Source organism: Scomber japonicus, chromosome 9 (genome assembly GCF_027409825.1).
Source record: "Scomber japonicus isolate fScoJap1 chromosome 9, fScoJap1.pri, whole genome shotgun sequence".
NCBI classification, from domain to species: domain Eukaryota; kingdom Metazoa; phylum Chordata; class Actinopteri; order Scombriformes; family Scombridae; genus Scomber; species Scomber japonicus.
The window spans coordinates 39,575,299-39,602,360 of record NC_070586.1 but is presented as its reverse complement, the minus strand read 5'-3'; the positions used below and the strand labels follow the sequence as shown (position 1 = coordinate 39,602,360).

Genomic DNA, 27,062 nt, shown 5'->3' with positions numbered 1-27,062 from the left:
TTGTGTTTTGTCGTGTTGTATCGTATCATGTTGTGTCGTGTTTTGTCGTGTCGTATCGTATCATGTTTTGTCGTGTCGTATCGTATCATGTTTTGTCGTGTCGTATGGTATCATGTTGTGTCGTGTCATACCGTATCATGTTGTGTCGTGTCTTGTTGTATCGTATCATGTTGTGTTGTGTCTTGTTGTGTCGTGTCTTGTATCGTGTCTTGTTGTATCATGTTGTGTCATGTTGTATCGTATCATGTTGTGTCGTGTTTTGTTGTGTAGTATCGTATCATGTTGTGTCGTGTTGTATCGTATCATGTTGTGTCGTGATTTGTGGTATCGTATCATGTTGTGTCGTGTCTTGTTGTATCGTATCATGTTGTGTCGTGTTTTGTTGTATCATGTGTCGTGTTTTGTCGTGTATCATATTGTGTCGTATCGTATCATGTGTTGTGTTTTGTCGTGTTGTATGGTATCATGTAGTGTCCTGTTTTGTCATGTCGTATCGTATCATGCATGTTTTGTCATGTTGTATCATATAATGTCGTATCATATCATGTTGTGTCGTGTTTTGTGTTGTATCGTATCATGTTGTGTTGTGTTTTGTCATGTCGTATCGTATCATGTTGTGTCATGTTTTGTCGTGTTGTATCGTTTTGTATCGTTTCATATCGTATCATGTTGTGTCGTGTTGTATCGTATCATGTTGTGTTGTATTGTATCATGTCGTGTCCTATCGTATCATGTTGTCGTGTTGTATCCTATCATGTTGTATCATGTTTTGTCATGTCTTATCGTATCATGTTGTTGTGTTGTATCCTATCATGCTGTATCGTGTTTTGTCATGTCGTATCGTATCATGTTGTGTCATGTTGTGTCGTGTCGTATCGTATCATATCATGTTGTGTCGTGTTTTGTTGTGTTGTATCGTATCATGTTGTGTCATATTTTGTTGTGTCGTATCGTATCATGTCGTGTCGTATCATATCATGTCGTGTTTTGTCATGTCGTATCATATCGTATAATGCGTATTTTGTCGTGTTGTATCGTATAATGTCGTATCATATCATGTAGTGTCGTGTTTTGTTGTGTTGCATCGTATCATGTTGTATCATGTTGTGTCGTGTATCATGTTGTGTCGTGTTGTGTCGTGTATCATGTTGTGTCGTGTTGTATCGTGTATCATGTTGTGTCATGTTGTATCGTATCATGTTGTGTCATGTTGTATCGTATCATGTTGTGTCGTGTTTTGTTGTGTCGTATCGCATCATGTGTCGTGTTGTATCGTATCATGTTGTGTCGTGATTTGTGGTATTGTATCATGTTGTGTCGTGTCTTGTTGTATCGTATCATGTTGTGTCGTGTTTTGTTGTATCATGTTGTGTCGTGTCTTGTTGTATCGTATCATGTTGTGTCGTGTTTTGTTGTATCATGTTGTGTCGTGTTTTGTCGTGTATCATATTGTGTCGTATCGTATCATGTGTTATGTGTTGTGTTTTGTCGTGTTGTATGGTATCATGTTATGTCGTGTTTTGTCATGTCGTATCGTATCATGCATGTTTTGTCATGTTGTATCGTATAATGTCGTATCATATCATGTTGTGTCGTGTTTTGTGTTGTATCGTATCATGTTGTGTCGTGTTTTGTCATTTCGTATTGTATCATGTTGTGTCATGTTTTGTCGTGTTTCGAAGCTTGATAAGCGCAGTTTCAGGAGCGGGAACACACACCAATTACACCCCTTCCGGCTCCTATATAAACAGACCTAACAGCTTCCCCCTCGTTCACTCTCGCACCCGCAGGCACATACCGGCCTTGCAGGCTCTTCAACCCACACTCCCCTGACGTGACACTCCCGGTAGATCTCCGGCTTCCTCTCCTCCACTAGCGAGGGCAAAAAGAAGGGAAGCAACGCACAAAGCCGCTGGAGCAGCAGCTTCAACTCTCCCCTCCTCAGCCGCTTCAACAGTCCAGATAACTCTCCACCACACCGGACTCGCATTCTCCGTCCGGCCGACTTTACATCCTCAAATGGACCCTGACATCAGCGACCGAACTGCCAACGATTCCTGCATAGGATGCATTCCCTGTCAACCTCAGCCACATTAAACTAAAGCTTCATTGTTTACTCAGCATCAACAACAGCAACCGGCGCTCCCGCCTTCCGGGTTTTCGTCTAAGCCAATCACCGCCTGGTTCGGCACGCGTGACGTCACAGAGCCCCCGTAGCCCCACGGCCACAGCGCCCCCCGGCAGGGGCCAGGTAGTATTGCACTACTAATTCTACTCAGACTTGTTCAGTATTATCGTTTTGGTGTCATAAAAGATAAAGAAGGGAAAATAAATAAATAAATAAAAGTGGCTCCCGAGCAGCAGTCCACAAACCAGTGGGTGACGTCACATTGTTACGCCCATTTCTTCTATACAGTCTATGGCAGCCATCTTCAACTCATTCCACAAAGGGCCATGTGGCTGCAGGTTTTCATTCCAACCAAGCAGGAGCACACCTGGCTCAATTCATTTAATCAGCTGAACTCACTCTTCAGTCAGCTGATTGGTGTGCATGTGTGCTCCTGCTTGGTTGGAATGAAAACCTGCAGCCACATGGCCCTTTGTGGAATGAGTTGAAGATGGCTGGTCTATGGCATTATACCAACGGCATCAGTCCTGCATCATACGTTATCCATCTCCACTACTTTGTAGTAAAGATTCATAATTAATTTAAAGTTACTTCCACATTGTCTTTTCCATATACCAGCTGGAAGCTTCTCGTGCAGCTACTCTAACATCACTTTGTCATTGCACACCGTTACACGTGCTTGAACATTACAAACACCAGGTTGCACGTTGCGAGCATATCGAGTCAATCGTCATTTTAGGCATCATCTGCCATTAAACGCATCGTATTGCACGTTACTAACACAGTTATCACAATACTAACCGAAATCACTCTGTATCGTCCACGTTAAAAGCTGGATCGCAAGCTACTAACACAATTTATCACAAATACAACTAACCTGAAATTGCTTCTATATTGTCTGAGTCATAAACCCCCTGCCGTCTCCTCACTCCAACCGCAGCGCCGCTCCTAGACAGGGACATCAGGCACCGGGATGCCTGCGACCCATGCGGTTTCTTACTCCAGCCACAGCTTTTCGTTTAGACAGGGACATCAGGCACCGGGATGCCTGCGACCTATGCGGTTTTCTTTACTCCAGCCACAGCTTTTCGTTTAGACAGGGACATCAGGCACCGGGATGCCTGCGACCTATGCGGTTTTCTTTACTCCAGCCACAGCATTTCGTTTAGACAGGGACATCAGGCACCGGGATGCCTGCGACCCATGCGGTTTCTTACTCCAGCCACAGTGTTATGTTTAGACGGAACATCAGTCACAGTCATACCAGCAACCACGCCATTTCCTCAATACGACCGCAGCGCTTCGTTTAGACAGGAACATCAGGCACCGGGATGCCTGCGACCATGCTGTTTTCTAAATCCAACAGCAGCACTTCGCTTCGTCGTCTATATCAGGCACCGGGATGCCTGCGACCGATGCTGTTTCCTTAAATCCAACAGCAGCACTTTGCTTAGTTATGGACATCAGGCACCGGGATGCCTGCAACCCATGCTGTTTATTTGTCCAACCACAGCACTTTGTTCCAACGGGAACATCGGGCACCGGGATGCCTACAACCCTTGCCGTCCCTTCATTCCAATCACAGCACTCGGCTTAGGCCAGAACATCAGCACCAGGATGCCAATGACCCTGCACCACTTCAATTCGGCCAGGATGTTTGATGTCAGTGATCCTGCCATTTACTCAACCCAACCTTGGCTCGCCTAGTTCGACAGCAAGCAGCTTTTATCGTGGACATCCTGCTCTAGTTGCCACAGAAACCTGCTCTAGTCAAGGCTCCTGGCACCGAGAGCTGCCAGCACTCTGCTTCAACCGGAACATCTGCCCCCGGGCTTCCAGCGCCCCACTGTCTCATCATCAAGGTACCAGGATAACCCATAATTGACTACACTGATCCCTGCAGCTCATTTCTCCCAGGCAGTGACACCGGGATGTCATTGCCCCCAAGTGCTACTCCCGCAACTTCATCAGACAGAACGATGCATCGTTCTCCGCCAAATGGCCAGCTGAGACCACCCCCTTTCACACGTTTAACGTAAACTACCTGTTGTTCTCTCTCGTCACTTCGACCATTTCATTATCAACGCCCCTTTCATATGCTTAACGTAACCTACACTTCGTTCTATCTCATCACTTCTACCATTTCATTATCAATGCTCCTGTCACACGTTCAAAGTAACATATATATGTCGTCCTATTTCACCACCATAACTATTTCATTATCGACGCTCTTAGAGCCACCTGCGGTCTATCGTATCGTCCTGTCGCTTCTGTCTTCCTTGTCACGGAACCAATCCTGTCTCGCAGAGCTTCGCTTGTGGTTCCATCTCCTCTCTAGCCGGAACGGTATCTCCTTCTTTTATGATGATCAGCTGACTAACTCCCTTGACATCCAGCTACACTGATGCCGCTCCTTCTGCTGATTTTGGGGGTTTCTACAACGGTAGATGGTTAGCATCAGAATGGCCCCCAGAACTCATGGACAATTGCCAGGTCGCGTCCTCCGCCTCTTCGAAATCTACCCCCGTAGTAGCCACCGCTGTTCTATGGGGACACGAATAGTCTAGTTAATCCATTCTTATACACTATGATAATCTCAGTCGTTGAAATCATTAACCAAGGTCGCTCCAACTCCTTTTCAATCACGCCATTCATGTGTCGCTCACGTGGCACTCCATCACTAACCAATATCCTCCACGCCGCCTACGTCCCAGGCCACCATAATACCATCGCTGACTCTCTCTCTCATTTTATGTTTCAGAAGTTCAGAAACTGGCTCTGCACGCCAAACCGCTGCCGACTTCAGTTCCTCCATATTCTGCATTGACTTCAATCTGTAAATCCATCTTTAACACTCCTGATCTTCGAATTCCAAACTACAATATTAACAGCTTATCTTCTACACTCTCCTCCTACTGGACAGCTTGGAATAAGTTCCAACACTTTCATGACCGACACAACATCATTTCCCCCTCGTTCTATCTCACCACTGTCATCTGCTACATCACCTATGCTCATTCTGCCATGAACATAAAACACCTACTATCAAATTCTACCTCAGCGGTACTAGTTTTTCTCCAAACTAATCACAGGTAATCCCAGCCCAGCCATAAACCATCCCCAAGTAAGTCACTTCTCGCTGGTCTCGTCAGCCAAGAACCAGCCAAACGGCTTTCTCTTACCGCCGATCTGCTGTCCACTTGCTTACACACCATTTGTTGAGGATACCAAACTCCTCACATCGCCCTGACCCTCAAAGCGATGTTCATATTCCATATTCCATATAGCATCTTCAGTTTCCTTGGATGCTCAGAATTCACTGTGTCACCATCACACTTCGACCCGTGCCGTTTTGCTCGTATCTCGGACTCTCACTATTAACGCTCATTAACGTATCACCGCTATATCTGCTTATACTCAACGATCTAAGATCCGCACGAGCACGTCTCAAATAATTGGAGGTTTTTGGGGGTTCGTCACTGCCCGGGCGCAGCGGCGGATCCTTCGTCCAACCTCCGCACACCACATCAAGAATCACTGTATCAAGAATCGTTCCTCATCAAGAATACACAATTCATTCAAATTCTGTCAATAAATCTGTTAAAACGTATCTCGTTGGTGATGTGTTCCTTGCTCGTGAATCGAAGCTTGATAAGCGCAGTTTCAGGAGCGGGAACACACACCAATTACACCCCTTCCGGCTCCTATATAAACAGACCTAACAGCTTCCCCCTCGTTCACTCTCGCTTTCGAGTTTCCCTCCCCCCCGCCCTCTCTTCTGTTCTTCTCTCCTCTCTTATAGGTTCCTGGGGGTTCGTCACTGCCCGGGCGCAGCGGCGGATCCTTCGTCCGACCTCCGCACACCGCATCAAGAATCACCGTATCAAGAATCGTTCCGCATCAAGAATACACAATTCATTCAAATTCTGTCAATAAATATGTTAAAACGTATCTCGTTGGTGATGTGTTCTTTGCTCGTGAAGTATCGTTTCATATCGTATCATGTTGTGTCGTGTTGTATCGTATCATGTTGTGTTGTATCGTATCATGTCGTGTCCTATCGTATCATGTTGTCGTGTTGTATCGTATCATGTTGTGTTGTGTTTTGTCATGTCTTATCGTATCATGTTGTGTCGTATCGTATCATGTTGTGTTGTCTTTTGTTGTGTTGTATTGTATCATGTCGTGTCATATCGTATCATGTTGTTGTGTTGTATCCTATCATGTTGTATCGTGTTTTGTCATGTCGTATCGTATCATGTTGTGTCGTGTTTTGTTGTGTCGTATCGTATCATGTCGTGTCGTATCATATCATGTCGTGTTTTGCATGTTTTGTCGTGTTGTATCGTATAATGTCGTATCATATCATGTAGTGTCGTGTTTTGTTGTGTTGTATCGTATCATGTTGTGTTGTGTTTTGTCGTGTCGTATCGTATCATGTTGTATCATGTTGTGTCGTGTATCATGTTGTGTCGTGTTGTATCGTGTATCATGTTGTGTCGTGTTGTATCGTATCATGTTGTGTCATGTTGTATCGTATCATGTTGTGTCGTGTTTTGTTGTGTCGTATCGTATCATGTTGTGTCGTGTCGTATCGTATCATGTTGTGTCGTGATTTGTGGTATCGTATCATGTTGTGTCGTGTCTTGTTATATCGTATCATGTTGTGTCGTGTTTTGTTGTATCATGTTGTGTCGTGTCTTGTTGTATCGTATCATGTTGTGTCGTGTCGTATCGTATCATGTTGTGTCGTGATTTGTGGTATCGCATCATGTTGTGTCGTGTCTTGTTATATCGTATCATGTTGTGTCGTGTTTTGTTGTATCATGTTGTGTCGTGTCTTGTTGTATCGTATCATGTTGTGTCATGTTTTGTTGTATCATGTTGTGTCGTGTTTTGTCGTGTATCATATTGTGTCGTATCGTATCATGTGTTATGTGTTGTGTTTTGTCGTGTTGTATGGTATCATGTTATGTCATGTTTTGTCATGTCGTATCGTATCATGCATGTTTTGTCATGTTGTATCGTATAATGTCGTATCGTATCATGTTGTGTCGTGTTTTGTTGTGTCGTATCGTATCATGCGTGTTTTGTCGTGTTGTATCGTATAATGTCGTATCATATCATGTAGTGTTGTGTTTTGTTGTGTTGTATCATATCATGTTGTGTCGTGTTTTGTCGTATCGTATCATGTTGTGTCGTTTTGTTGTGTCGTATTGTATCATGTTGTGTCATATCATGTAGTGTCATGTTTTGTTGTGTTGTATTGTATCATGTTGTGTCGTGTTTTGTCGTGTCGTATCGTATCATGTTGTGTCGTGTCGTATCATGTTGTGTCGTGTTTTGTCGTATCATATCGTATCATGCGTGTTTTGTCGTGTTGTATCGTATAATGTCGTATCATATCATGTAGTGTCGTGTTTTGTTGTGTTGTATCGTATCATGTTGTGTCGTGTTTTGTCGTATCGTATCATGTTGTGTCGTGTCGTATCGTATCATATTGTGTCGTGTTTTGTTGTGTTGTATTGTATCATGTTGTGTCGTGTTTTGTTGTGTTGTATTGTATCATGTTGTGTCGTGTCGTATCGTATCATGTGTCGTGTTTTGTCGCGTTGTATCGTATCATGTTGTGTCGTGTTTTGTCGTGTTGTATCGTATCATGTTGTGTCGTGTCGTATCGTATCATGTTGTGTCGTGTTTTGTTGTGTGGTTTCGTATCATGTTTTGTCGTGTCGTATCGTATCATGTTGTGTCGTATCGTATCATGTTGTGTCGTGTTTTGTCGTGTTGTATCGTATCATGTCGTGTCGTGTCGTGTTTTGTTGTGTCGTATCGTATCATGTTGTGATGGTTTTGTGTCGTATCGTATCATGTGTCGTGTTTTGTCGTGTTGTATCGTATCATGTTGTGTCGTGTTTTGCCATGTCGTATGGTATCATGTTGTGTCGTGTTTTGTCGTGTTGTATCATTTCGTATCGTATCATGTTGTGTCGTGTTGTATCGTATCATGTTGTGTCGTGTTGTACCGTATCATGTTGTGTTGTGTGTTGTGTCGTGTCGTATCATGTTGTGTCGTGTTTTGTTGTGTCGTATCGTATTATGTTGTGTCGTGTTTTGTTGTGTCGTATTGTATCATGTTGTGTCGTGTCGTATCATGTTGTGTCGTGTTTTGTCATGTCGTATCATATCGTATCATGTGTCGTGTTTTGTCGTGTTGTATCGTATCATGTTGTGTCGTGTTTTGTCGTGTTGTATCGTATCATGTTGTGTCATGTCGTATCGTATCATGTTGTGTCGTGTTTTGTTGTGTTGTATCGTATCATGTTGTGTCGTGTTTTGTTGTGTTGTATCGTATCATGTTGTGTCGTGTTTTGTTGTGTTGTATCGTATCATGTTGTGTCGTGTTTTGTTGTGTTGTATCGTATCATGTTGTGTCGTGTTTTGTTGTGTCGTATCGTATCATGTTGTGTCGTGCCGTATCGTATCATGTTGTGTCGTGTTTTGTCATGTCGTATCATATCGTATCATGCGTGTTTTGTCGTGTTGTATCGTATAATGTCGTATCATATCATGTAGTGTCGTGTTTTGTTGTGTTGTATCGTATCATGTTGTCGTGTTTTGTCGTGTCGTATCATTTCATGTTTTGTCGTGTCGTATCGTATCAAGTTGTGTCGTGTTTTGTCGTGTTGTATTGTATCATGTTGTGTCGTGTTGTATCGTATCATGTTGTCGTGTTTTGTCGTGTTGTATCGTATCATGTTGTCGTGTTTTGTCGTTTTGTATTGTATCATGTTGTGTCGTGTCATATCGTATCATGTTGTGTCGTGTTTTGTCGTATCGTATCATGTCGTGTCGTGTTTTGTCGTGTTGTATTGTATCATGTTGTGTCGTGTTGTATCGTATCATGTTGTCGTGTTTTGTCGTGTTGTATCGTATCATGTTGTCGTGTTTTGTCGTTTTGTATTGTATCATGTTGTGTCGTGTCATATCGTATCATGTTGTGTCGTGTTTTGTCGTATCGTATCATGTCGTGTCGTGTTTTGTCGTGTTGTATTGTATCATGTTGTGTCGTGTTGTATCGTATCATGTTTTCGTGTTGTGTCGTGTCGTATCGTATCATGTTGTGTTGTATCGTATCATGTTGTGTCGTGTTGTATCGTATAATGTCGCATCGTATCATGTTGTGTCGTGTTGTATCGTATCATGTTGTGTTTTGTTGTGTGGTATTGTATCATGTCGTGGCATATCGTATCATGTTGTCGTGTCGTATCGTATCATGTTGTATCGTGTTTTGTCATGTAGTATCGTATCATGCGTGTTTTGTTGTGTTGTATCATATAATGTCGTATCGTATCATGTTGTATTGTATCGTATCATGTCGTATCATGTTGCATCGTGTTGTATCGTATCATGTTGTGTCGTATCGTATCATTTTGTGTCGTGTTGTATCGTATAATATCGTGTCGTATTGTATCATGTTTTGTGGTGTTGTATTGTATAATGTCGTGTTGTATCGTATCATGCTGTGTCATGTTATGTCGTATCATATCATGTTATGTCTTGTTGTATCGTATCAGCCCTGGGTATCATTTTAAAAATGACAATACAGTACCAATCCAAGTACCCTTAATGTGATACTGATAGTGTGAACAGAGGCATTAAATTGTAGAAAATGCCACAGCAGACAGGTTCTAGCTATATATATAATACTCTACTTTGAATAATTATTTGTGCCTGATATAGTTTTTCCACAAAAAAAGTTTCATTATCTTATTAAAAAATCCATAAAATGACATCTACCCTTTTTAGATATCTGTTTGTCTGTAAAGTGGAAGTGAATGTATTTTAGTTTTGCTGTGCTGCTAACAGCATTGACAAATCTACATCAACAGAATCAGTGTCCCTGTGCCTCTGGATGCTCCACAGCACACACTGTCAACAGTTTTAATAGGGACTATTTCTCTTTAGTAAAAAGTAGCTCTTAAAAGTAGACATTAGTTTCATGGTATGACTCCCAAAGCTGCAAATTAAAGCAAATATCATGAAGATTTGTAAAGATATGTCATTCTACCAAATTGGAGGGAACACACTTAGTCTGGCAAGATAGTCTTAAAACATATAGGAAGGCCCTCTGTAATGACAGAGCTGCCTATTACTCATCATTAATAGAGGAGAATAAAAACAGCCATAGGTTCCTTTTTAGTACTTTGGCCAGGCTGACAAAGAGTCATAACTCTATTGATCCATGTATACCTATAGCTCTCAGTAGGCACCAATGTATCCCTCAACACAGGAGCCTTAGAATCCGCTGTAAAGCCTGATATATATTTTGACTGTTCTATGTTTCTCCAATTAACCTTTCTGAACTAACGATTTCTTCATCTAAACTATCAACATCCCAGGCTGCTTAAGGAACTTTTAACCTTATTTATCACTTCTTTACCAGATGTGGTCAATCTGTCTTTAGAAACAGGATATATACCACAGACCTTTAAAGTAGCTGTAATTCAACCACTTCTTATAAAAGCCTACTATTTATTCAGGTGTTTTAGCCAAATATAAACATATATCCTATATATATAACCTTCCAGTTCTCTTTAAGATCCTTGAGAAAGCAGTCTCTGATCAGTGGTGTGACTTTCTACACATCAATCATGTATTAGAGGATTTTCAGTCAGGATTTAGAGCCCATCATAGCACAGAGACAGCACCCGTGAAAGTTACAAATTACCTCTTAATTGCATCAGACAAAGACTTCTCTCTGTATTTGTCCTATTACATCAAAGTGCCACATTTAACACCATTGACCATGTCATCCTATTAAAGAGAATGGAGCACGTAATTGGCATTAAAGGAATTGAATCAAGCTGGTTTCAGTCAGTTTTGAGCTCTTCTGAAAGGCAACACACTGAAGTTGTTTTGCAAATAGATGATCTATACTTTATTTATTAGCTGCAAAACATAATGGGACCACAACATGAAACTTTACCTAGACTGAATTCTACTCTAATAACAATACCACAAAAAATAATATTATACACATGTTTTTCAAGGGTATTGCCAGCTGACTTCCTTAAAAGGCCATTAAGAGACACCAAATGACCCAGAGTAAATTCAGAGTAACTGAAGCACTGACACATTACAGTGTTTTATTCCCTTCTTATACTAAACCCTATGCATATAAAAGAATTATAAAAATGGTGAGAAAGCATTTTATAAGGGATGATAAATAGGAAAATATAGTTTTTGGAAACTGACAATACACTACATTACAATTTGATATTCAGAGAGGATGGTAAGTTCCTACACTGCTATCACAAACTGTTCCCAACTCACTCAGTCACACACACTGACACACTGTCACAGTCACACTGCTCACCATGTCCCAGATGTAATTAGCCAGCCAGTAGATGACAGGATCACAGCCGCTGACAAACTGCAGATGTTTGGCCTTAGTGGATTTCTCTGCAACCAAGAAAACCACAAAGCTGGCTGGCACAAAGGACATGGCGACAATGATGAAGATGGCTATCACCACATCTGTTCCCTGGAGCCTGGAGATACAGAGGAGAGAAGAGGAGATATGATGAGGAGAGAAGAGAAGATGAGGAGAGATAATGAGGAGAGAAGAGGAGAGACGATTAGGAGAGCAGAAGAGAAATGATGAGGAGAGCAGAGAAGAAAGAGAAGAGACGATGAGGAGAAAAGAGGAGAGACAATGAGGACAGACAATGAGGAGAAGAGAGGCGAGACGATGAGGACAGCAAGGGGAGATGATGAAGAGAGCAGAGGAGAGACGATGAGGAGAGACGAAGAGACGAGGAGAGGAGAGACAATGAAGACAGCAGAGGAGAGACAATGAAGAGAGAAGAGGAGAGACAATGAGGAGAGGAGAGACAATGAAGAGGAGAGACAATGAGGAGAGGAGAGACAATGAGGAAAGCAGAGGAGAGATGATGAGGTGAGAAGAGGAGAGATGAAGAGAAGACAATGAGGAGAGCATAGGAGAGATGATGAGGAAAAGAGAGGATAGAAGAGCAGTGGAGATAAGCCCCAAGTTACAAATTGAAGTTATCATTAAAACACTAAAAGATAACTTACAAGTAGTCCAAAGATAGGCTGGCGCTGGTTCGATTCATTGGGTGGTTTGTCAGTGTGATACCTGCAAAACACAAAACAATCACCATTTGAACCTAAGCAGGAGCCTACCAAACACAACACAACTTCTATCGTACTACATTACCATAAGCAGCAGGGTTGCCCTTGGATACAGGCAGGTTGGCACGCAGGATGGCGTTGTTGAGGACGTTCAGATAGGTAGGCATGCTGTGGTAACCTTTGTTGTTATACAGAACCTGCAACATAATGGGACCGTCTGTCAGTGGCTGTTCATATTTGGCTGTTCATATCTGTCCACTACAGATTGTCTGTCTCACCTGAGCTGATCTGCGGACTGCTATCTTGCGAACCATTGGAGGAATCTTTCTCCCAAAGGATGCTGGGATTGATTTCTGGATGTTTCCCACTGTTAAACCACCATACCTGTTGAGAATAAAGTCAGCGAATCAACATAAATGTTTAACAGGATACACATTTGACTATTTTGCTCAAGAATCACAGGTGTCCATGTCTACTGTATGTAACCAGGCCAAAGTATAATTACAGTGCAGTGAAATGAAGACGGTTAAAGGACTAGTTCACTTCACTTCACACAGGAATACACGTATGAGTGCAGTCTAATATAAATGATCATAATATGAATTTTATCTCTAAAGTGTGTTTTAAATGAATTAGAATGCAAAAACCTAACACAATGATACTGTCACAGTCACAATGACAGTCCACCAAAAATAAAAATGTAATGCAGTTTTCTTCATATAGTACCAGCAGACATTGGCTTTATTGGAATAGCTTCACTTCACTTCACTTCACTTCACTTCATCACTACAATATAACTGTTTTTGGTCTATTATGAGTTATGTCTGTTTGTATGTAACTTTTCTTTTTCTTTTTTAAAGTATATTTTTTCAGGCTTTTTTGCCTTTAATGTACAGGACAGTAGAGAGAGACAGGAAACAGGAGGCAGAGAGAGGGGAATGACACGCAGGATAAGACCGCTCGGCTCGGAACTCGAACCGGGGTCACCTGCAACGAGGACTATAGCCTCAACACATGGGGCGGGAGCACTACCCGCTGAGCTATGCTCAACCCTGTATGTAACTTTTTATTTAGTTTTTTATTGTGTTTTAAATGTTGCTCTAATGCATTTTTCAGCCTTATGTGAAACACATTGAATCATTTGTGTATTGGTAGAAAACCTCAGTAGAACAAGCCTGCAGCATTCCAACAGTACCTGTGCAGGCGCAGTCTGTCTGATGTGAAGAGGAGATATTCAGACACATTGCGACCTGTGATGTCCACCAGAATGTCACCTGTCACCACCTTCATGAGTGGGGGCCGTCCTCCCACTCCGCTGGGGCAGGAGAAGCCTGTCCCCTGCATGGAGCAGATACAACGTACCGGCTCATGGATGGACAGAGGGAGGGTGGGAGGAGATGTCACAGGCTCTGAGAAAAGATAAAAGAGACATTTTAAATAACAACACCATTTATAGGCTGGACAAAAAACAAGATAATAGGACTACATGGCAAAGGGTTTCTTCATGGTTATCCTTAGTATTCAAAGTTTTGGTGCTGCCAAGCCAGAACAAGAAAAAATTACCAGTATCACCTTATAACATCCAATGGAATCAAAAGGCCATAACCTGTGCACTCCTTAGCATGTGTGTTCTGATCTGTAAATGAATCAGACTTATTCATCCTTCTGTATAGAGCAGGATGAATGAGTCTGACCCATTGTATAGAGCTCCATGCATTTTAAACTCATTCTCAGTGTAAGCATACTTATTCACTGTGCTCAATAACAGCAGAATCTCACTATATCTCAACCCAAGCATGAAGTACAGCTTCATCAAATTGTGTAACTGAGCCATATATCTATATTATCTGCACACTGTTTTCGTTTTATAACATTATATATTATATAACATTATACATATATAACAAGTTTCTTGGCATGGTGGATAAAACTTCTAAAATAAGACCCATTTGTAGTAATTTGCTATATTTTTTTAACTGGCTATGATATATTTATGGACTTACCATGGACTGTGGTTGGGGGGGCAACTGTGAAGTTCCACAGCCCGTCCTCAAAGCGAGGGTCTGGGTCATCTGAAGGTGCAGGTGAGGGAGGGGGTGGCACAAAATTGGAGAGGGGGACTCCCTGTGTGAAGGAATCCAGACACATGGAGTCAAAGTAGCGGGCTGCCAGGGTTTTGGAGTTGTTGGCGCTGGGGTTGAGGGTCTGGGCCAGCTGGTCCAGGGTGCTGTTGAAGGGTGTTTTGAGGACGCAGGTAGCACCCACACCAGAGGGGAGGCGGAGGGTGTTGATGATCTTCTGTGGGCTGGCATCTGGGGACAGCTTACTCCTGGGTGGGGGATGGGGGGGGGGGGTGTCAAATGGGCACAGTAGACCAAATTCAGTTCTACTCGACCTTTAGTGGTTGCCTTGGCAATACACATGCATGAAAATAGTGAACCAAACCATACAATATTGTACCATACATTACATCCTCTTACAGTCCATTAGCTATGCATTCATCTGCTCTTGCCTTGATTATTACAATCTATTATTCACCTGCCAACGCTGGCTGCAGCAAGATAAGAACTAAACACCATGCAGTATCTCTGTATCCATTGGCTGGAATACTCTGGTTACTCTTTAAATTACTTGTTAAAGCCCTCCATGGTTTAACTCCTTCAGGCCCATTTATGTTCAACGTTAAATCCGGATACGGACGGAGCCTTCTGTCTGTGCTCTGCGTTCATTTCGTCCGTATTTCTGCACGTTTCCATAAAGCTTACGGATATGGACCAAACGGAGCAGTACCACCGGAAACCATGGGGGGCAGTGTTGCTGTCACTACTAGATACGTAGCTCTATTGAGACACGAAGAAGAAATAACAATGGAGGAACTTTTTGAGGAAAGGTTTTGATAGTTGGTTAGAAACTTTAAACATATTGTTTTTGTCTTTTATGGAAGAGGAACATTATCAATATCTCCTCCACAGTCATCAATGTTTGTTTTTGAGTTTGTTGTTGTCATAAACATTTAACTCTGTGCTGCCCCCTGGTGGATGTATTGGTTAACATCCATGCCAACGTAAAGGACGCATGGAAGCAGTGACGTAACATCGTTTGAAAAGGACGTATACATTTTCGTACGTACGTTGAGCATAAATGGGCCTTTACACTGCACCACAAGTTACTTTTCTCTTAACCATAACCCTTTTTTAAAGTTCTAAATAAATAAATCAAGAAAAAAAAAACAAGTCTATATTTTCATGTTCAATACAATTTCATCATTGACCCACACTAGACAGGTTGAAACTAAACCCTTACATTAAAGTGCAGGTAACAGCCTGATCAGACAATGTAAGTGTAGCTGTCACAACACAAATGTAATCTGACCTGTACTGAGGTCTGTCTTCATTGGCATAGGGGATGAAGTTGCCTCTTGGTTGGGTGTAGTTATGATACTGAGATGGGGACAAGATCAGGGGCGGCAAGTCTCCTGCAAAACAAGAGAGACATTCATGCACCTGTTGTTTGTTATTTGCTGATGGTGGAGAGCGATGAAGATGACTTTGCATGTTTTCACTGCTATGAGCATCAGATAAAAAGAACGGGAATGAACTTGAATTTGCAAAACATTATTTTAATTGTTCCCAGTTATTGAGGGCCTTAATAATCTAAAGCCCTGGGTCAACAATAAGCCTTATATCATACTTTGCCAAAAAATGTTTTCTGCCTCTCTGGAAAAGTGAATCAGTTTTAAGATGTTTATTAGACCACTTAACTAAATGTGTTTTCCTTTGGCAAGGAAGTAGGAGAGATATGGTCATTGAGAGATTTTTGTTGAATTGTGGAGGCCTTTATTTTCTCCTTTTAAGGAGTTATGATTATGATCTTGGTTTTGAATGTGGGCCTTTATTATTTAAAACTCATAATGAAGTCCAGATGTTGTTTTGTTGCTGTTTTGTTTTTGTTTTGTTGGTTTGTTTGTTATTAGTTGATTTTACTGTATTTCTTCTTTTGACTATTTGACATATTGTGCACCTGGTGTGTATCTATGACGTATATATATATATATATATATATGTATATATATATATGAATATATAAGAGGCAAAGTGGTGGACAAGTTTCGCTTCTTTGTGGACGGCGCAGTAATACCATCAATCACTGAGAAACCAGTCACTAGCCTGGGCAAGGTGTTTGACTGTAGCCTCAGAGACACAGCGTCAGTCCAAACAACCATCAAGAGGCTCGAAACTTGGTTGTCTACCGTAGACAAGTCTGGTCTACCTGGCAGGTTCAAGGCATGGTTGTACCAACATGGCATCTTGCCCCGTATCCTCTGGCCTCTGTCGAGACCCTGGAGAGGAAAATCAGCTGCTACCTCAGACGATGGCTGGGTCTGCCACGCAGTCTCACAAGTGCAGGAGCAACAAGCTTCAGCTCCTCATCAACAGCCTGGAGGAGGAGTTCAGGGTCTCCCGCACAAGAGAGGCACTGGTCTATCGAGACTCCAGAAACTCCAGAGTGGCAGCAGCTGGTATCGTGGTGTGGACGGACAGGAAGTGGAAGGCTCAAGAGGGGCTGGAGCTGACAGAGTCTCGACTGAGACACAAAGCACTGTTGGGCACGGTGGCATCCGGGCGAGCAGGGCTGGGAGCCATCCCACAACCAGGGCACGACAAGGCTCAGGGCAAGGACAGACGCCATCTGGTCCTGAAGGAGGTCCGAGCAGATGTCGAGGAGGTGAGGACCAGCAGGATGGTGGGAATGCGGCAGCAGGGGGCATGGACAAGGTGGGAAGGAGCGCTGGAGAGGAAGCTGACCTGGAATGACATCTGGAAGACTGAGCCTCAGCGGATTAAGTTCATGGTCCAAGCTGTCTATGACGTACTACCCAGCCCAGCTAACCTGCATACCTGGGGCAAGGGCGACACTCCAACATGTCCACTCTGTCCAGGAAGGGGGACTCTAGAGCAAATCATGAGCAGCTGCCCATCAGCCCTTGGAGAGGGCCGCTGGCGTCACGACCAGGTCCTGAGGACAGTGGCAGAGGCCGTCTCCAGTGCAGTGGACAATAACAAGCATGTGCGCAGCCAGAGGAGGATCAACTTTGTGAAGGCCGGAGAGAAGCTACACCCCCAGCCAACACCATCAGCCAGCCTGCTCTCATCGGCACCAGACTGGGAACTGCGAGTTGACCTGGGCAGGCTTAAGTTCCCGGAGTTTATAACACCTACCTCCTTGAGTTCAGACCTGGTATTGACATCTCCCTCCTCTAAGCAGGTCCTCTTAGTGGAACTGACAGTCCCCTGGGAGGACCGCATGGAAGAGGCCAATGAGCGCAAGCATCTCAAGTACCAAGAGCTCACCGAGGAGTGTCGGAGGAGGGGCTGGAAAGCTCACTGTGAGCGGTAGGGTGCAGAGGCTTTGCTGCCCGCTCCTTGTGCAAGATCTACACCCTTCTTGGCATCACAGGAGCTGCGAAGAGGAGAGCCATCAAGTCCACCGTAGAGGTCGCGGAGAGGGCCTCTAGGTGGATTTGGATCAAGAGGTCCGAAAAGTGGGCCAACGCTGCTGGGACACAAGCCAGGGCCTGATCAACCCTGGCTGGGTCGCCTGGGAGAGGGTGTCTAATGTTGTGAGACCCGAAACACCCGATGATCTCAGGAAACATCACTGATGATGTGTCCCAGCGCATCCACAGATGTATCTATACACACTATACACACACACACACACACACATATATATATATATATATATAGATATATAGATATATACATATATGTATGTCTGTGTGTATGTGTGTGTGTGTGTGTGTGTGTGTGTGTGTATGTATGTGTGTATATACATAAAAAAGAAGGGTAATATACAAATAAATAGGAATTGACGGATCAAGCAAATCAAAATACCAAAGTGGTAAAAAAAAACAAAAAAAACACCACAACAACAAAAAAGTTGTTGATCATAAAGTTGATCTGGCACACAGTATCGCTCCCTCCCCTTGCATGCATCAGAGAAGACTGGCATGCTCACTAGCCAATCAAGAACTGTGTAGTGTAGTAATGTGATGCATGGAACAAACAGAGGAATCAGTGGAGCTTGTAATGTTTCACTGACATCAAGATAAAAAATCTCCACAATGAGAAAACTTTAAAGAGGGAAATCATGAAGCTTGAAGTGGAAGAAATGAGGAAAGTGGATTTACCATCAGGTTCAGAAGTCTATTCCATTATTTGAAAAAAACTGGGCGGATGAAAAGAATTTAGTTTGCAGTGAAATCTAAATGTTGGGTCAAACCATTCTCTATATGCAAGAATGTCTGTTGCGTCTCATATATGACACTCTGTTTCTTTCTTATGTTTATTTATGTACAAGGATGAAACATGATAATAATTCACTTAGTCTTAGTTATTTAATAACCTCTAATAAAAACAGTTTGTGCAGAGCTCACTAAAAGGCCACTGGGCGTAGCCAATCTTCTCATGTGATGCTAATCACATGAGAGCCAATCAAATCTGTGCATTCAGACAGGCAGAGGACAGATGTTTGTTATAAAGTTATTAGATGTGAAATGAAGTTTGGTTTAAGTTAAGATTAAAAGTAAAAAGGGATTCTTTTTCATTTTTCTATAACTAAACACATTCAAAGGCCTAATTTTAAAATGCCATCTCTATTTGATATAAGACATTTTTTAAATTTTATTATTGATTTGAATCCCAGACGTTGAGTGTAAATACTACTAAATGAATTGTACTGTATTTATGTGACAGTCTACAATCTAGCCACTAGACACACAGATGCTGATGGAACTACAATGCTACTTATAACACAGACATTATGATGATCTGGACCTTCACTTGAGGACATTTACACAGATTGGACCTCAGTGAATTTTAATTGAATACCCCTGGTTTAGGGGGAAATTTAAACGGACTTTGGGTGAGTAGATTTCTGACCCACTTGACTGACCTGACTAGTGAAAAAAACATAAAAGTTGCATTCATCAATATTTATGGGATATATATGGGATGCTGACTTTTTTAAAGTGACCTAGAAAGAAATGATCACCCACTGTGCATTTCCCTCAGCTCTACAGAGCCTGCTAGCATCTTTATGCTTGTTTTCATGCCAGACATCTAATTAGGGAGTCATTTACAGCTGTCTGAACACAACCAACCAAAATAGGGCAGATTACTGCAGTAAGCTTCATATTTAACTGTAATCAGCAACGTTTGATTAGTGAAATGCTCCAACGAACAGTGTGCATTCACCTGCTTTTTCACTTAACTACCTGGCTGCTGGGACAGAACATCATCATATACAGCATGTCATGTACAGTAAGATCTCACCTATCTCATCATATACAGCATGTCATGTCATGTACAGTAAGATCTCACCTATCTCAGGCACAGATAAAGCTACAGTCATGGCCACACAAACAAAGAAGGCAGGTAGAAGGATCTGAGAGAAGAGGCCCTTGGTGTTTCTCTTGGCACAGTGGAACCTCTTCACGATAAGGCCGTGGAACTGACTCAGCTTTAACCACCAACCCTCCAGTTTGAAGCTGCCCTGCCCCTCCAGGACCTCTGGCTCTGTGGATGAGGGGTTCTCTGCATCGCCTGGAGGTAAAGGAGAGGAGAGGGCCAAATGTAGCAACTTGTAGTAACATCTGGAAAATTCTGCAGACTTCACAATGCATATAGTATTTTGGTCATTGCTACAGTGAAGCAACATCATAAATCATAACATTTCTTGCATAGTACTCAGATCTTGAAGTCGTAATCTCAGTTTTGCTTCACTAGAGGCAAAAAATAAGAATAAGAACAAAATGGTAATTTAACCCTATTTTTATGTTGTGTAGTGTTGGTGTATGTTTGTAATGTCTTCATGATACAGTGTGTATTGTATGTATTTTCTAAAGTCTGTGTAAAGTAAGAATAAATATGTGTTCTGAGTTTGACATACCACAGAAAAGTGTGTTGTTAACCACCCTGCCAAATTTGAATGATTAAAAAATCACCAAATATATGAAACTAGGCTTCAAAGTTGTGTAAAACTGAGCCTCTTTCTCTGCTCCCAAACTCTGAAAGTCACCACCTCTACCTGAAACATGGACGCTACGTCTGAGAGCTTTCTGCTGCTAACTCAGCTGCTAGCTCGGCGGCTAACTCAGCTAACTGGCTAACTGTAGACTGTAGTAGTAGTAGTGTGTGCTGACCCGCCCACTAAATCCTGAACACAGAAATGTTGAAACACAGTTTGTGAAGCCTAGCTCCACAATTCAAATGTAAATGGTTGAAATGCTTTTTACACCTTTTTTAGAAATACATTTATGACCTATTTAATGTGTTTAGAAGAAAATGTCTGAATTCACTTTACACAGTCTTTAATGTATTGGAGGAAGCCAAAGACAAATTTCCACTGAGGCGGACAATAAAGATAATTCAATTCAATTTAATTATGATCTTATGTTATCTAAACTGAGACCATAACAGTCATAATTATTTCTGTTCATTTATTTATATGAAGGATGCGACAATATTTTGAATATTAGGGCTTCTGTGTTCATGTTTTCTTTGAGATTTGACACTACAGTGAAAATACATTCACAATCACACATATAATGATCATCTGCAATCTAAAATGAGAACGTAACAGCCATAATTATTCCTGTTCATTTACTGAAATCGAAAGGATTGCAGGCCGCACGATAACCTTCAACAACTTTAAAAATATTTGTATGTATGTATATGTTTGGGCCACTGTAGGAGAAGTCATAAGTCATTCAGGCTTAAATAATGTCATTTATGTGTTTTTAAAATTGCTTTAAAATTTGACCCCAACAGTATGTAAGGGTTAAGAAATGACTATTGGCCTGTTGTTATATTTTTAAAGTCCCAAATATTGGTGAGTAATGTATCACTCTCTTGTTCTCTTACCTCTCAGGCTTGCAGAGTCTGACTCCTGGTTATCAAAGAGGGGACAGTAATCTCCATAGAAGTCTGCATAGAGCCCCCCCTCGTCCCCCCTCACTGATCCGATGGAGGAGGAGGACTTTATGGAGGACTGGCTCTGGCTCAGCCTGGAGCACATCACCAGATTACTCAGCTCCACTTCCGGTTTCTGGCTCTCTACCGAGGGTCCCGTCTCATCCTGCGGCCCCCCCGGGCCTCCTGAACCCACTGAGGATTTTCCCACTGAGCTGCCCCCAGGAGAACCCTTTACGTCTGCCCAGGGACAGAAAGAGAAATTAGGGGGAGGAATTGGAGTGGGGGGGGGGGGGGGGGGGGCTGCGGAAAAAACACTTCAGCCTGGAGCCAAAGAAAAAACTCATGAGAATATCTCCAGTCAGCGGTTTTACTCTGCATATTCTGCACAATTCTGAAAGTCAGATCTCATTTATGAAATCTAAAAAACTTTGTGGAGGTCTCACCAGCATCACTGTTCTCCAGGGACTGGTCCTCCTCAGACACTTTGAGGAAGACCTCCTCCAGGGTGGTGTCCATCACTCCAAAACTGGTCAAAGCCAAACTGTCCAGGCTCTGCTCTAAAGCCTGGAGGCACACACACACACACACACACATCAAAAGACAGTGTCAAGTGTCACATTACTGCAGTGAATTATCACTAGATAACAATATGAACAGTAATCCTTATCATGATTCATCAACATTTAAAACCTTGAGGAATGAGCTGTATTAAACATTGTGCTGTTATTGTAGATACAGCTGTGTGGTGGAAATGTCTCTGATTTGCTGAGTCATGCAACTGAGGCAACATGTCATTGGTTTGATTATGATCAATCAATCAAATCTTTCATACAGACTAGTGTAGTTCCTTTACAGATAGCTGATTGACATGAAGCTGATCATGAGAAAGAAAAGAATAAAAAGAAAGAACTAATTAAAAGACAAAAATTGAGACCAAGAGGCCATACAAATGATAAGAAATATTTAGAAATTTTAAATAAAAAAAAATGAAAAAAGTAAATCATTAAAATAATTAAATATATGAGTAAAATAAGAGAGAATAAGAGAGAGTTTATTAAAAGTTAGAGTAAAACACTGGGTTGAAATAGATACCTAAACCTAAACCACTACAAACTTTTTAATTTATTATTAATATTTATTAGTTTATTTTTTTCCTCTCTGGATGTACATAATTATGTTTAAGTCCACTTAAACTTATGTTTAAGTCCACTTAAATACATTGTAGGTGGATAAAATATTTAATATTTATCATTCTTTTGTGGTTACACCATTTGACATTTTCAGGAGCATTCAGTCTTTTGGTAAAAAATGGTGCAAAAACCAACAAAAATACTAAATGTACATTTTAACAAACATGATGCTGCTTTTAAAACTAGTTTTAAATGATTTTTTAATTACTCATCTTGCCTATCTTTATTTGTCACTGAGCTACGTATATATCTGTATATATTTATGTATATATATATATATATATATATATATCTATCTATGTGTCTATCTAAATATATATTATATACGTATGTGTGTGTGTGTGTGACCTGGAAGAGCCTCTCAAAGCAGCCTTTCTTGACAGCCTCAGAGGGCAGGATGTAGGACAGCTCAGTGTTGGAGTCGGACACCAGCAGGCACGATGCCACAAACTGTCGAATAAACTGGGTGACCCGAGCCTCTGAGCAAGGCGACAGAGAGGAGGACGGAGACAGAGACGGAGGAGGCTGCAGCTGACTGCCCTCGCCTGGAGGAGGAAAGGAGAACATATTCAACATGATAGATGGAGTGGTGGAGGAGGAGAGGATGGTTAAAGAGATATAATGAAGAGTAAGTAAGTAAGTTTTATGTCCCATAAATACAACCATATTCATTCATCTGCAGGGTATTAGAGGGGTTTTTGGGACATTTGGTGACCTTATAAAGAGATGTACTATAATTTTTACTGAAAATTTAGGTCAGTTATTTACAGTCTGACAGCCTCAAAGGAAAATAGCTGCATCTATTAAAAGGAGAACACACACACACATATATGAACACACACCTCGGCCTTCACTCTGCTTTTTAACCAGAGTCAGTTTGTATCCGTCTCCGTAGGTGCTCTTCAGGAACAGTGGAGAGCCGCAGCACTTGAGTTTTCCATGTGAGATGATAGCGATGCGATCTCCCAGCAGGTCTGCTTCATCCATGTGATGTGTGGACAGCAGAATAGTCCGGCCTGAGGCACAGGTACAACACACACACACACACACACACACACACACACACACACAGACACACACAAACACACACACACACACACTTGATGTAGAGTTAATTTACCAGAAACCTTACGCTGAAACCCCGCCCCCTACCAAGTGTCACCTGTCAATCAAAGTCACCACCTCTACCAGAAACATGGATGCTATGTCTGAATTCACTTTACACGGTCTTTAAAGACTGCAATGAGAAATAGTTAGTGGAGCATAATACAAGGGTGTCCTCTGATATCCAGCCTCCACTCACCCTGTTTGTACTTGAGGATGAGGTCCCAGATGGCCCTGCGGGCGTAGGGGTCCACCCCCGCTGTGGGTTCATCCAGGATGACAGCCCTGGAACCACCGACAAAGGCGATGGCCACAGATAACTTCCTCTTCATCCCACCAGACAGAGTCTGCACCAAGCTGTGGCGCTTGTTGGATAACTCCAGATCAACAATCATTCTATCATACACACACACACACACACACACACACACACACACACACACACACACACACACACACACACACACACACACACACACACACACATCAGAGTACATCACCATGGTAACTCATGCTTAACAGTTAACCTTCAACAGATTGGATCACAACCTTTCAACACTCTGACCACTGACAAATCAGAACCCTGTATAAAAAGAGTCATCATTCCTACAGGATCCTGACATGGACAAACATCCTGACTTTGCAATAAAGTGCCAAGTAAAAAGGAGAAATATCTATTTTTATAGTTCAGTAGAATCTAGTGATATTAACATATTACATTTCAAAAGTAACCTTCCCAACACTGAATATAATACAGTGCATCAACAGTATAGAAAAACACAGTGTACTGACTTGTCCATCTCCTTGCGTATGTCTTCTTCAGCCATGCCTTTGAGTCTGGAGTAGAACCACAGGTGCTCCTCCACACTCAGCTTGTCAAACAGGACGTTGTGCTGTGGACACATGCCCAGGTTCTGACGAATACGCTCCATCTCTGTGCGGATGTCATGACCATATATGGTGGCCGAACCAGAGGTGGGCGGGAACAAACCTGTCAGGATGGACCTATGAGAATTCGATGTTGGCAGTTAGTAGTAGTAGTATTAGTCAGACAGTGAGGTGATTCATTCTTAATTGGTGAACAATTGTGATTATAACTCCTTGTATGTTGTACACTTCAATATATTGGCTCTCATGTAACTTATTTGTATTAAATGATTCTAATTAACCCTTTACACACTGTTCAGGAGAGAGTTGAGAGTTGTTAAAAACACCATATACACATTTCTTTCAGTGGGACTTTTCCTAATGTGACCCCCAGCATACAAAAATGTATATAAAATGCAACATTTTTAGTGCATCTGATACACATTTTTATACATGCAAATGTACAAAATTCAAAAATCACCATTCAAACATGTTGTATTCATCATATTCTATCATATGTTGTCCTGGGTCATAAAGTAGTGATTGTGAATGTCTTTTTACCTCCATTAATAAATAGAATACACTCCATGAAAACTATGTTAGGGTTAATGATGAATTTAATTGATGACATTATGAGACCCTTTTAAAACTCATAAGATAACTTCACTAAAATGTAAATGTCAGGTTAAACATGATGCTATTTTCAAAGGCTGATGTTTTATAGATACAGGGTTATGAGCAGACAGTGGTGTTATCATGCTTCAGTGGGTCATTATCATTGAAGAGGTTCCTGTTCTCTATGTTTTTAGTGCAGCTAGCCCAGACCACATTCTGATCAAACATTAAACAGGGATAGTTTAGATGTTTATCTACAGTGTATCCATTCACATCTGATTATACTAAATTAAATGCCATTATAAATCAAGCAAACTCCATGTAGACAAGCAACAATACTGATTGTCATTGTGATTGACACCAACAATAAAACAATTTGGAGCCAACTGGAAGATAATCATTTTCTAAATATAATACAAATAATTAACTGCCGATTTAGAAGAAAACATTTTTACATAAGCATCAGCTTGTCCTTCAGACCAGAGATGCTTTCCTTAAGCTTTGACACGGTGAGAAGGCATGATTCACACACAGCCATCAGTTAATGGTTTAGTGTAAACTGTAGACTCAGTCACTCAAGTGTACAATACATGACCTAGATTAGTAGTAATAAACACCAGTCAGTAGCCGAAGTGTCCACATATGTCTTTCTATTCCATGTAGGCGATGTCGATAAATAAAATCGGTTAAAACACTGAGTGAAAAACAGTCCTTGTTAAAAATCAGTGTTAAGTCAGTGCTGGGGCTGGGTATTGGTACTCAATACTTTTAAGTACTGACTGAAATAAATTGATGCCAAGTAGTATGGAAAAGTCTCCCATCAAATAATCGATCCTTTTTGCACCCACAGCTAGAAAAAATGACTCTTTGTATGGACTTGCTCACAGCCAATCAACACAAGCGTTCTTCAATTAATAGATATTAATAATTTGGAGACTGTCAAAATGCATTGGTGGAGTGGTGGCATTTTGGACAATTTCACCCTTCTATTCACATGATGGGTATGTAATTAAGTACTCAGTTGGTATCAGTATCACTTTAAGGATACTTGGATTGCTACCGGTATCGTAATTTAAAAAAGGATACCCAGCGCTACTCATAACCAAGACCTCTGTGTGCTAAAGCACTATAAGGTATGTCTTATAGAGTGCCACAGGGTTGGAAGACACTAACAACCTTTTCTACAATGGCAAACACTATCAGTTGAACACCAAACTTCAGCATTGACTTCATTATTGCTTCACATGCTCAAATACACACTAATCTCTCTTACATGGTTGTGGTCTTGCCGGCGCCATTGTGTCCCAGAAAGGAGACCACCTGGTTTTCATGCAGGTTGAGGCTCAGTTTGTTCAGGGCCAGTTTGCTGCCAGTCTTGTACACCTTGGTCAGTTTATCAATACACACCACCAACGGCAGGTGGCTTGGCTCCTCCTCAATGCCCCGCATCTCCTCTGGAGAAACAGAGAGAAAAACAGAGAAACAGAGAAACAGGTGGTCTATACAAGACATTACTTAAATATAACAAGGGATTGAGTGATGATCGGATGTTCCAACGAGCTTAATATTCCAGCTTTAGCTTCATATTTAGCATACAGATAGGTGAGTGGTATTGATCAAACTCACAGAGAGAAAGTGAATAAGATAATTTCCCAATAACACTACAGGGTATGACAAAATATTACTAGAAGAACAAACACAGTTTTTAGGAAATGAAAATTACCATGTCATCTGCATATGTGTATATGTGAAAGTGTAATTAAGTGGTTCTACAGAACATGAGATTCTTGTCAACAAGCTGTCCTTGTCAACTCCAAATGATCTTACCAGATCTCCTCTGGTCCATTGCACAAGCCTGATCCTCCTCCATCACGCTGAGCCTGGCAGACCCGCCTCCACACCACGACCAATCCCACGTCTCAACACGCCCACTGCCTGACCAATAGGACCTCTGCAGGGGGAAGTACCAGGGGCGGGGAAGCCCATACATGCCTATAGGAAAGGAAGAACACTTTTAATATTGTC

The 27,062-nt window shown here is 41.8% G+C and overlaps 1 protein-coding gene across 5 annotated transcripts in view; it reads right to left on the bottom strand.

Moving 5' to 3' along the window:
- abca2 (ATP-binding cassette, sub-family A (ABC1), member 2) overlaps nt 1–27,062 on the bottom strand; it is a 129,933-nt gene that overhangs the window by 16,352 nt on the left and 86,519 nt on the right. For all 5 annotated transcript variants that reach the window (XM_053326127.1, XM_053326129.1, XM_053326128.1 and 2 more), the window contains 16 exons: nt 26,865–27,029; nt 26,311–26,491; nt 24,348–24,560; nt 23,755–23,951; nt 23,294–23,467; nt 22,800–22,996; nt 21,705–21,825; nt 21,211–21,498; nt 19,669–19,890; nt 15,659–15,761; nt 14,290–14,615; nt 13,482–13,695; nt 12,565–12,670; nt 12,372–12,483; nt 12,230–12,290; nt 11,508–11,682 (listed from right to left, as the gene is read on the bottom strand). In XM_053326127.1, the coding sequence (XP_053182102.1) occupies nt 11,508–11,682; nt 12,230–12,290; nt 12,372–12,483; nt 12,565–12,670; nt 13,482–13,695; nt 14,290–14,615; nt 15,659–15,761; nt 19,669–19,890; nt 21,211–21,498; nt 21,705–21,825; nt 22,800–22,996; nt 23,294–23,467; nt 23,755–23,951; nt 24,348–24,560; nt 26,311–26,491; nt 26,865–27,029 (2,855 nt within the window). The remainder of the gene's footprint in view (nt 1–11,507; nt 11,683–12,229; nt 12,291–12,371; nt 12,484–12,564; nt 12,671–13,481; nt 13,696–14,289; nt 14,616–15,658; nt 15,762–19,668; nt 19,891–21,210; nt 21,499–21,704; nt 21,826–22,799; nt 22,997–23,293; nt 23,468–23,754; nt 23,952–24,347; nt 24,561–26,310; nt 26,492–26,864; nt 27,030–27,062) is intronic.